This window comes from Pipistrellus kuhlii, unplaced genomic scaffold (assembly GCF_014108245.1).
Source record: "Pipistrellus kuhlii isolate mPipKuh1 unplaced genomic scaffold, mPipKuh1.p scaffold_m20_p_4, whole genome shotgun sequence".
Lineage (NCBI taxonomy): Eukaryota > Metazoa > Chordata > Mammalia > Chiroptera > Vespertilionidae > Pipistrellus > Pipistrellus kuhlii.
Window position 1 is genome coordinate 38630594 of NW_023425540.1, and position 12248 is coordinate 38642841.

At 44.8% G+C, this 12248-nt stretch overlaps 1 protein-coding gene across 5 annotated transcripts in view; it reads right to left on the reverse strand.

Annotated features, from left to right (window-relative positions):
- The window catches only part of SERINC5 (serine incorporator 5), a 96999-nt gene that overhangs the window by 34474 nt on the left and 50277 nt on the right, over window positions 1-12248 (reverse strand). The window contains exon 1 of one of the 5 annotated variants that reach the window (XM_045571669.1): window positions 9883-9893. The exons of the other annotated variants lie outside the window; for them this stretch is intronic. Within the exon in view, the coding sequence (XP_045427625.1) occupies window positions 9883-9885 (3 nt within the window). The 5' untranslated portion in view covers window positions 9886-9893. Of the gene's footprint in view, window positions 1-9882; window positions 9894-12248 lie in introns of those variants that run through there. 5 annotated transcript variants of the gene reach the window in all.

Below are 12248 nucleotides of genomic sequence, written 5' to 3' on the forward strand. Positions count from 1 at the left end.
TGTTTAATATTCTTTATTTGAAAATGAATTTCAGAACCAAGAGCCTCTCCGTCTGTCGGCCTCCCCGCTTTCTGATATTCTACTTGTCCTCAAACTTTCTAACACAACACTCTTTTCTCTGTGTGTCCATGAGAGTGAGGTCTGTCTGATACCCACCGATGGACAGAAGCTGTGAAATGGGAATGCTAACTTCAGCTTCCATCTTCCCTCAGACAGCTTCTAGGCAGCCAAAGCTCGTTTCTCAGTGACATTATCTTTGAGACCCTTGGTGGGACGTGAAGACTATTTAAGAACAGTAACAACCCATGCTTCTCTTTTGTTTGGGTTTCTAACCATTTTTAAGAGAAAATCCTACATTGTGTCGTTATTAAAATCATAGGAGGAACAAAAATTCCTCACGATGATTTTATTTGACCCTGACACCACTGAAATCAGGAGCGTAATGCCCCCACACAGTTGCTTCTCCCAATCTTGGAAGCAAGCCCCACACCGTGGGGACCAAACAGCCGCAATGTGATTAGACAGAACTTAAAATAACAAGCTTTCATTCTGAACAAAACAATTCACCGAGGACTGACTCATTATGGGGGTGGGAAGGGCTCTTCCACAGAAGGGGACCAGAGATTGGCTAATGTCAGCCTCTGTTTTGAGAATTAGGAACATCAAAGGCAGAATGCATGAAGAAGAACCACACCACTTACTGATCTTGAAGGAGAATGAAGAGTCAATTTCAATCAAAAGGTATGAACTGTTCCAAGAGGCAACAGCACTGGGGCTTGGGGGCCATGGAATGAGATAGACCCTGTCTGCTGATTTGATGTGGCCTAAGGAGGTATGGGCTTTGTTTTAGCTGGAAAATATGGTCATTCCCCACCCCCACCTCCACCCACAGAACATACGATTTAATGAAGGACATTGTGCTGCCCTGGAAGAAAGCAAGCCTGCTGAAGGATGCCACTTAAACAGAGACGCTGAGGTTTCTGTAACAGGAGGACTGAATGTCTCAGACGAAGCTTTCTATTTATTTGAACCACTTAAACCGAAAACAGAGAGCACCAAACCAGCTCTTTTCGTGAATGTCTAAGCCTGGCATACAGTGGTGTAGTGTGTGCAAACTCAACACTGTGCCATGACTGTCTTTTCTGTAAGTAATGTTTTAAACCCAGTGAAATTATTATGGACTATATATTACATAATACACTTGAACATATATATATATAGCAAGAGTTTGATCATTCACATCTGCTGTATTACAGGTATCATTCTATGTTGGATACAAGCAGTGAATAAAACAAGTTAAGAAAATCCATGCTCACTGGGAGCTGACTTTTAGTGAAATGCTGTGACAGCAAAACCATGTGTGCTCTGCTTCATGGGTACTTCAAGCATTTTAATGGTTGCTTTTCAGTATTCATTATTTTTCACCATAGGTGGGCATGAGAATCTAATATCCCCCAAAAGATTTGACTCCACCATCACCTTTGACCTCATGATTCTGAGGGCCCCCAATTCTATAGTACTGAGGACCAGAACACGCCAGGCATTTAAGTTTCTGGCCCAGCATCTTTCCCATTTTACCACTTATTAGACTTAGCATTGAGGGTACCCAGCAACAAGGAAACCAGAATACCCACACTCATTTTCTCCATTCCTACTTCTTCCTGGTCACCAAAAGGTTTGGTTCGGCTACATAAGTAGAACACTAATCATCTATATCTGAGCATGCTCTCAAAAGGCCACACAGCATAAGACATGCATACTGTTAAACACATCATGCTAAATTTATTGCTACATTATTCTTGCCCAATCCACCCACCCAGTATGTGGTTCACGCAGCCCAGTTATCTGCAGCATAAGCAAATACTCTGGTATCCTCAGCACAAAGCTTAGGCCACTAAGTTCCCCCCGTGGTGAGAAGGAGAAAACTTAGCTGCATATGACACGCACAGAACCACTGAAGATCTAACACAGGACTCAGCAAATGACACCTCCCGCTTATGTAAATCAAGTTTCGCTGGAGCACAGCCACGCTCATTTGTTGGCACATTGTTTTGGCTGCTTCTGCGCTACAATGGCAGCGTTAAGCAGTTGCTAGAGACCACATGGCCCTCAAAGCCAAAAATGTCTTGTAGCTAGCTCTTCACAGGACAAGTTCGCCCACCCCTGGGCCACCAGGAAGACTGGCTGAGAAGTTGTGCAGAACTGCTGAAGTATAAATTAGCATCTCAAAGGCAAATGACAACTGGTGATAACTTACTCCACAGATCAAAAGCCAGAGGACCAGCAGAGAGCACAGCAGCTCATGTGGACGCCTTCTGAGAGTCCCCACACCCTGCCCTGCCTTCTCCACCCCTCAGACGCCTCTTCTCCAGAGGGCTCAATGCTGTCCTGTCCCCAGCTAGAAATTGTGCTTAAGAATTCAACCATTTGTCTCCCACATTTTAAAAAATATATCTTTATTGATTTTTAGAGAGGAAAGGGGGAGAGAGAAGGGGGGGAAGGGGGAGAGAGAGAGAGAGAGAGAGAGAGAGAGAGAGAGAGAGAAACATCAATAATGAGTGAGAATCATCAATCAGTTGCATACCCCATACTGGGGATCAATCCCACAACCCAGGCATGTGCCCTGACCAGGGAATGAAGCCGTGACCTCCTGGCTCATAGGTCGACCGACGCTCAGCCACAGCGCCATGCCGCCTGGGCTCCACATGTCATTTTGAAAGCAGCAAATTAAGTTTTTAATTTCTCTGCCCGTAAAAACAGTTTTTTTGGAAGGGGCATGGAGGGAATGGGGGAAGGCACGCCTGTACGTGCCAATGCTTTTTCTGTGGGGTCAGAGCCCTCAGCAGCTCTAACAGAAAAGAGCCCTCACATCTGTTATACAAACAGCCCATGGAACCAAAAATAAAACCCACACTGATGAAAGCCGGCGTGTCAAGAGATAATTGTAGACTTATTTTAAGACTGTAGAAACAGCCTCACTGAAACTTAAAAACCACACCCCAAAATAATCAACCCCCTCGGGCTTAAGCCCTGCTTTAGAGGCGTATAACACAATCCATTCCTTTTAAAAAATCTCCCACCTCACCTCAGCCCCGACTCCAGACAAGGAAGAGGATTAAGCATTCTTGAGTTCCAATACGATCCAATGGTCAACAGAGTGATAGTTGAACTGACACGACTGTCTCCTGCAGTCTCTAAAGCAGTTCTCATATTTTTAGTTTTCAAACACAACTATGTACACACCCAGTCTAACTTTGAGGGCTCTTTCTGTCTATACAGGGTGGGGCAAAAGTAGTTTTACTAGTACAGTTCTGAGTACATGAAACACAGAGTTTATTCTTATATTCTTATTAATTACTGTATCATTTCTGTCCAAACAACCATAAACCTGCTTTTGCCCACCCTGTCCTTACCACACTGCTCTCATTTTCCCTACCTGAGTCCCGTTTCCTAAGAACAAAGACTATGTGCTACTCAGACCCACATCCCTGTTCTCCACCCATTCCCTCGGCGCCTAGACAGCCACATGCACTGACTCCAGGTTGCAGTAAGAGGAAAGAGAGCACATATTTCAAAGGTTCTGTTGAAAGGAGAATGGGCAGCTGGTGCTCAAAAACACAAGCTCCTCGATAATTTACAAATGGGGTCTTTTACAGGTAAAAAGTTATGAGTAAGGGGTTCAGGGACATGGGCTGGTTGATTGGTCAGCTATAGGGTTCCATGGTTTTCCTCGTCTAATTTATTTCTCCCCGGGCATCACCTTGTCATTCTGTTAGGGGTCTTTGTTACTGGGGTCAAGAGGTCTTCCTATTTCCATACAAACCAGAGTTCTGCAACCCATCCTGGGACTGTAAGTCAGTTCTGTTACCTTCAGAGCAGAAAAACAGATCAATCCATCTTGAGCGTAAAGGGCCACATCCTTGCCTTATATCACATAATATATTGCCTGAAACCTGTTTTACAGGAAGATCTCCAGGCTCCTGGACATGGGTGTACTCTTTCTTTCTTCTTCTTTTTTTTTTTTTTTAATAAATCTTTATTTATTATTACAAATGTTCCTCTTTTGTTCCCCTCCCCCCATTGCTCCCCTCCACCAGGTTCACACCCCACCCTCTGCCCTTTCCCAACCCCCCATTGTCCTCATCCATAGGTGTACAGTTTATGTTCAGTCACTTCCCACATCCCCCTCTCCCCTTTTCCCCAAGAATCGTCAGTTCACTCCCCTTCTATAACTCTGATTCTATTTCCGTATTTTTCGGACCATAAGACGCACTTTTTCCCCCCCAGAAGTGGGGGGGAAAAGTCCCTGCGTCTTATGGTCCAAATATAGCCTACACATATACTTTAAAAAAAAAGTTTTTTTACTTGCCTGGCTCTGTGTGGTCTCTGTGTGCTTGCCCGGCTCTAAAATGGTTCTAAATGCTGCTGTTTACTTTACAGGGTTGATTACATGTGTTTATGACTGTGATGTTGGGTTTTAATGCACATAAAATATTTTAGGACACTATTTGTTTCAGAATCTTTTTTTCTTCATTTCCCTTCTCTAAAAACTGGTGCGTCTTATGGTCCGGAGCGTCTTATGGTCCGAAAAATACGGTATATTCAACAGTTAATATTGTTCATCAGGTGTTTTGTTTTGTTTTTAATTTCCTTGGTTTTTAGATTCACTTGTTGATAGTTACATATTTGTTGTTCATAATTTTTATCTTTATTTACTTTCTCTTCCGAAAGAACCCCCTTCAGCAATTCATATAATTCTGGTTTGGTGTTGATGAACTCCTTTAGCTTTTTTTTATAGTGAAGCTCTTTATCTGGCCTTCGATTCTGAGTGATAGCTTTGCTGGGTAGATTATTTTTGGCTATAGGTTCTTACTATTCATCACCTTGAATATTTCTTGCCATTCCCGTCTGGCCTGCATGGTTTCTGTTGAGAAATCAGCTGACAATCGTATAGGTGCTCCTTTACAGGTAACTACCTGCTTTGCTCTTGCTGCTTTTAATATTCTCTCTTTGTCTTTTGCTCTTGGAATTTTAATTATGATTTGTCTTGGTGTGGTCTTCTTTGGATTCCTTTTGTTTGGAGTTCTGCGCGCTTCCTGGACTTGTAAGTCTAATTCTTTCACCAGGTGGGGGAAGTTTTATGTCACTATTTCTTTCAGTATGTTTTCAATATCTTGCTCTCTCTCATCTTCTGGAATCCCCATAATTCTGATGTTGGTTCGCTTGAAGTTGTCCCAGAGGTTTCTTACATTATCTTCAATTTTCTGGATTCTCTAGCCTTCTTGCTTCTGCGGAGGAGTGTCTTCCGGCTCTTTATGTTCCAAATCTTTGACTTGATTCTTGCGGTCTTCCATTCTGTTTTTAGGATTCTGTATAATATTTTTTATTTCAGACAATGTATTATTTATTTCTTGTTGATCCCTTATTATTTCTTGTTGATTCCTTATTAATTCTAGTTGATACCTTTTCATCTCCTCATAGGTCTTATCTACCTTTTCTAGGAAATTCTTGAAAAACTTTATAAGCATAGATTTGAACTCTATATCCAGTCGCTTTTTGTCCTCCATTTCTTTCGTTTGTGATCTATTTTGTTGTCTCAGCATTTTCGCAGCTTCCCTGATGGGGCGGAGTTTCAGGGTGGAGCCTACAGCCTTGGCTTCCGTCAGCCACGCCCTATGCGGTTCCTGAGTCTCAGTATTCCTCAGGGTCCTTCAGTACTCGCTGCAAGCACCTCTGAGAGAAAGGTGCCCTCGATTTTCGCCTGCTACCAAACAGTCTAGGCTCTCCTGTATTCTTTCTTAATCCCATATAATAAAGATGTGATATGCAAATTGACCACCATGCCCTCAAACAAGATGGCACCCCCATGTAGTCACAAGATGGCTGCCACAAGATGGTCGGCAGGGAAGGCAGTTGGGGCAACCAGGCCAACAGGGGAGGGCAGTTGGGGGCGGGGACAGCCTGGCCTGCAAGGGAGGGCAGTTGGGGGTGACAAGGCCTGCAGATGAGCAGTTAGGCGTTAATCAGGCTGGCAGGGGAGCAATTAGGTGTTGATCAAGCTGGCAGGGGAGTGGTTAGGGAGTGATCAGGCTGGCAGGCAGAAGCAGTTAGGGGCAATCAGGCAGGGAGGCAGGCGAGCATTTGGGAGCTAGCAGTCCTGAATTGTGAGAGGGATGGTTTGGACATCCCTCTATGGGCCTAAACCAGCAGTCAGCTATCCCCAAGGTTAAGATGACCAGGTGTCTCGCTTTTGGCAGGACAGTTCCAATTTTTAACAATTTATCCCATGCCCCATTGTGTTTTTAAAAAGTCCAGATTTTTGGAAAGATTCTTTTAAATCTTTTGGTTTTTAAAATGCCGAGGGACGTAGGACGAATTGTTAAAAATCGGGACTGTCCCACCAAAAGCAGGACATCTAATCACCTTACCCAAGGGGTCCCAGATTGGAGAGGGTGCAGGCTGGGCTGAGGGACACCCCCCTCCCGGTGCATGAATTTCATGCACTGGGTCTCTAGTCTTTAAATAGAAATCATGACAGCCAGCTCTGGGGGCGAAAGGCATTTTTCTTTTTCATGTTTTAAGTCCTTTTAGCTGGGCTAATAATCAAATCAACAGAGGCAGATTAAAGGAGAAAGTATACAAAATCTATTAAATGAATGTATATTCAGGGGCAATAAGAATAGATACCCAAAGTACTGCTGGGTAAACAAATAAAGTAAATAAATATAATAATAATAATAGGGGGGAAAATGAAGTACTGCTGGGTAGCTGAGATTTATATGTCATTCCCAAGCTAAGAAGACAGCTGGGTAGAAAAGGCATGTCCACAGAGAAGGAAAAGCAAATGTTTGCTGACATCTCTGTGTGACTGGCCTTCCAGGAGCAGATCCGCCATCTAAACTCCTAGGCAGCGAAGGGGGAAAGGTTTTTTCTGAGTCTTTTTGTTTCCCAATGCTCAATACCCCAAAAGCCATATCTTGGGGGGACAAACACTGCTTCCCTTCACAGCGGAGCTAATTTCACACGTTTGACTAGAAGTTAAATCTGAGTAATTTTTATAATTTGTTATTGTTTTTTATCCCAGCATCTCGCACCTCATAGGGTGCTTGGTACCTACGAGGGAGGGAGGGAGGGAGGGAGGGAGGGAGGGAGGGAGGGAGGGAGGGAGGGAGGGAGGGAGGGAGGATGAATTACATGATTTAAAAGGTTTTTTAAAATATGAACTTGGATTACAGTTTACCCAACTAACACTATCACCTACTAAACTCTGTATAAAGTATCAAGACTCAGCTAGTCACAATATTTGTGTTTCCTGCTCCCAAGCTTTCTGAGGCTACTGTCGCTTAGTCCATTGTGTGCTGTGGCATTTGTCCATTCCCTCTGGGCCATGTCTGTAATGACAAAACCATTCGTTTCTAACTGTACGTACCTGTCTGTCCTATTTGCCTGAAGAGCACTCCAACGGCCCATCTGAGGGCAGTTGCTTAACAGATGCTTTTGATGATGACAGAAAAAAAGGGGTAGAAAAACTTCAGTTCTCACATCTTATCTTCCTCCCCCTCCCACAGCCAGACACATCCTGAAACAGAGATCCTGTTAATGTCTGATACCCCTCACCCCCATCCCAGGCCCCCAAATGCTTTGGGTAATGGATCCTGCAGACCAAGGACAATAACTATTGTTTCTTGTTTTCGGGCTCCTGGCAAGCTCATTATTGCTGGACCAGGATCAAATCTCTTTGTCTTTGGTTCAGACTCAAAGAGAGAGAGAGAGAGAGAGAGAGAGAGAGAGAGAGAGAGAGAGAGAGAGAAGAAAGAAAAGGAAAAAAACCCCAACAGCAGGATATCCATTAGTTCAAATCCCTGCCTGTAGCACAAAACTATTTCCCACCACCATTACCCAGAATTCACCAGTGCGGAGGGCGAAGCCCCAGCAATGAAAAAAGCCAAGGATGAGAGTGTTGCAGGAACTCTCTTTTCTCCCACGTGGCATAATGTCTAGATGGAATTTAAACCAGAGAGAGAACTGTCTGGAAACCCAGGAGGACTGAAGAGGTGGAACCTTCCCACAGGGAAACGCTGATTAGGCCACAATGAGAACCTTCCCTCCATGTTCTTCGGGGACCTTGAAATCCAAACCCACCTTTAACCTCACGGATACACTTAACACATGGAAGGAGAACAACGAACTCTGATGCTGTTCAGAAAGAGAACTTTTGAAAGGCATTCTATCATGGCTAAATTTTAAAACAATGCTCCAGAATCAAAGAACTGGGTCAACAATATATACATGTTTGCTAATTTGGCGCTTGCTCTAACATAAAAACATAAAACACAGCTAAAAATGGAGCGTTCTGCTCTAGAGTTCAACATTCTATAGCAACACCTGGTGCTGGGTCTCAGATACACTGTTCTCAGAACGCTCAAGCAGTCAACACCAAACCCAAAACAAGAGCCAGACTTTCCCACTTCAGCCTAAACAGCTGCCATTCTGTACTGGGACAAACTACATGGTGTTCTGGATCAAAGTGGAATATTTTTCACTGCGGATGCTTGTTTACTTTTAAAAGGTGATTACACCACACACAACTTGAAGGCAGGTTCTATTTTACATGCAAAGCCACCGAATAAACAAACTCGATTTGTGGTTGCCCCTATTTTTACCAGACTGAGTCAGTTGTCCCTTGAGCCCAGCTTTGGCCTTCACCGCAGGAAGGAGGTGGGGTGTGGTGGTGGGGTGTGTGTGTGGGGCGAGGTGGGAGGGGAGGAGAGAAGATAAGCTAAGAAAGCTGCCAAAGGTGCCAGGTGGTACTGTTCCCAGAAGAAATACTCCTCCCTCACCACGAACTCCAGAAGAAAGATTAGGAATCAGGAAGGATAGTTTTCCTGTTACCTCTATGAACACCTGCACAGCAACCAGCCCTAGTCATACAGGCAGAAAAAGCAGCAGTCCTGGGTTCTAATGCCACCTCTACCTCATGCAGAGCCTCAGACAAGCCTGCTCGCCATGCCTGTCAAATGAAGGGGTTGGTTCAGATTACCGACTAGATTCTCCCACTTTAAAAAGCTATTTATACTCTAAGAGAACTCACTGTTTTATCTGCTTAACACTGCATGATAGTTGCTATCTTTTCACAGGGCAGACACTTAGCATAAATGTGAGTTGTGTCCTTTTTTACATCTTAGTAGATCCTTAGAAACTCAGCTTCATGTATTTTTTTAATTCTCCATGACTAGCATAGGGAGGGCTTTCCCACAAACAACACTTACTTTAATGCAGACATACACAGATACAGACTAACCAAAGCCAGACACTAAAGAGCTACCCCAAGGAAGCAAGAGAATGGGAGGGGAGGGGCGTTTTTAAGGCTCAGACACAGAGGAGATGGCCACTCCGTTCTGGGTGACGAATAGCAAGACGTGAGTGTGGCCTTGGTAATAGAATATCTACAATCAATCTCCTCACTCACTTCCACTCACTTTCACATACTCTGATATTACTATTGCTATTCTACATTAGTTTCCCATCGTTGCATCTCCCCCCTCCTCCTTCTGGTGAAGACAATGAAACATGTGGCAGTGACAATGGCTGAGAAATACAGGCCAAGAGAAAGTTTATATGGCATCCCTAGGGTATGAAAACACAGACTGGACTTTCTGAATAAACAGCGAAAAATCTCTTAAGCCCATCTATGTTTATTGGAAGGGCCTAAGTCCAGTTAGCAGCCTCAGCAGCAACCCCCTTCTCCACTTCTCTGGAAAATGTTGAACTTCATGATGAATACAAAGACTGTGGTTAGAATATGTGCTTAATGGGGGTGGAATGGGCTAGAAGCCAGGACAAGAGAAACGGAAACAGAGACAGTTAAGCAGCAGTTGCAACCATTCAGTAAGTCCTATCTTCCCTAAACCAAGGACACTTAAGAGCAAATGGTTTGGCGTGGCTGGTGTGGCTCAGCTGGCTGGGTGTCATCCCATGCACCAAAAGGTTGCAGGTTTGATTCCCAGTCAGGGCACATGCCCGGGTTTCGGATTTGATCACCGGGAGGGAGCATTTAGGAGGCAGCTGATTGTTCTCATATCGATGTTTCTCTTTCTCTTTCTCTTCCTCTTTCTAAAAATTAATAAAAATATATATTTTGTCAGAGGGTAAAGAGTAGTAGCTTAGATCACCCTACTCAGGGAGATAGATAGCAGAAATCCTACGAGACAGAGGAAATTAAGGGAATAAACCTCATTTTGGTACATCAGTAGAAAGCAGACAAATATATTAGAGATCCTTCCCTAAGACCTCACCTAAATACCTGCCTTTAAAACTCCTCAAAACTAAGGCCCCAGCCTGGCCAGAGTGGCTCAATGGTTGAGTGTTGACCCACAAACTCCTTAAACTTATCCCCAAGAGTGAGCCAAAGCAGCCCAGCCAAGGCTCATTTCCCCACCTGGTCCCTCTCGGATTATCCTTGCTTTAATAAATGTCCTCTAACATTCACCTGTTGTGAAATTTTTTTCGTACACGAAGTCAAGAACCCACACACCACCGGCCAGCCCTAGGCAGGTCCCCTCAGCGCCAGGTCCCTTTTCCAGTAACAGGGAGAGGTGGGGGGGGGGGGGGGGGGTGATGGATTTAACTGGGGGAAGGAGGAGTTTTGTTTAGATTCAAGTTGGGGCCCACCTCACCCCTACATTAGTCCTGACGCTGAGTGGTCCATAGAGCCCAGTGCACCATAGTGATCGGGAACATTTCTAAACCATTACTGAGATAAATATGTCAGGTCCCAGCATGCAATGGGGTAGACTAGTTATGACCGAGAAGGGTTTCTGAGGTCTCGGCCTGGGGTTAGGCGTGCAGATTGGCACAGCCCACTCCAGCACACCGAGCTACTTCCACACTGCCCACCGGGATGGGTGAGGTAGAGCCCTGTCTGTTTTGACACTCACAGCCCTTTCAAAAACTTGTGGCCTCCAAGGACTTAAGTTATTTCAGGAGTTGCAAATTCAAATGCCTTTGGGGTGTTGGCTGATGTTGGGGGTGTGGGGAGAGACTAGGGTTAGGGGGAAGTAAGAGGAGTTAGGGGAAGATGTGAGCCAGGCTGTAAGCAAGCATCTGGGAATGGGGCCTGGTGCACTATATGGCAGGTTAGCCCTGCTAACGGCAGCCCGGTTTATTTATATATTTATTTTTATTGCCCAAACAAAAGCCCATAGGCCAACCCACAACACCTAGGCTAAGAGAGTTCCAAGTTTAACTGAAATTGCGGGTGTGGGACTGGCTCATGGGTGGGGCTAGGGGCTGGGACTCTAAAGGGCAGGGGTGTTTACTTTCCTCAAGTCCAGGGAGAGAATGGAATTCAGGAGCTCCTTTGAAGACTCAGAGGAAACTTCAGTCCTGAGGCCCCCTCTTATCTGCATCCTGCCAGGTCTTATCCAATGTTCCTTTGAAGCCCACTCTCCACTGCAACACTATCACCCTGGGCTGCAAAGAACCAGTAAGCGCTTTCACCCAAAGAGAGAAGAATAACACAGGAGTGCAGCTTCCACATCACCACTCACTCAAAGGAGCAATGACCCAGACCGGGCAGAGCAGGAAATAATGTGTCAAGTAAAACATGTCTCCTAAGAGATCGAGTAAGGTTAGAAAGAAAGCATAATGCCTTCTAAAACCATTGAGGGAACAAGAAAAAGATGGCTAGCAAAATACATATCTTAGCTGAGTATTAACCCATAAACCGGGAGGTCACGGTTTGACTCCCGGTCAGGACACATGTCGGGATTGCCAGCTCAATCCCAAGCATTGAGTGTGCAGGAGGCAGCCGATCAACGATTCTCTCTCCTCATTGATGTTTCTATCTCTCTCTCCTTCTCCCTTCCTCTTTGAAATCAATAAAAACACATTAAATAAACAAACAAACAAACATCTTAGTGGCCTCTTTTCCCATTATGAGGAATAATTCTTCAAATTTAAAATTTGAAATAAACATACAATACAGGGAGGGAGCAGTCTTCCGAATTGTGGAAGATGTATTCTGAAAAAATTAAAATGTGGAGACTGAGCCATCTCAGGCAGCACCTATTTCCCATCTCAATGAATGAGAGCAGCCCGGGCACGAGTGGAACGTGGATGAGGAAAATGCATCTAAGATGCTTCAGGTTAGGAGCATGCAAGGCTCCTCCCACCTGCGCCTGGCGCGCTGACCTCGCAGGGGAGAAGGTACGGGGGCCACATGGGCCACCTGTCCCCCCTTTGGTTCC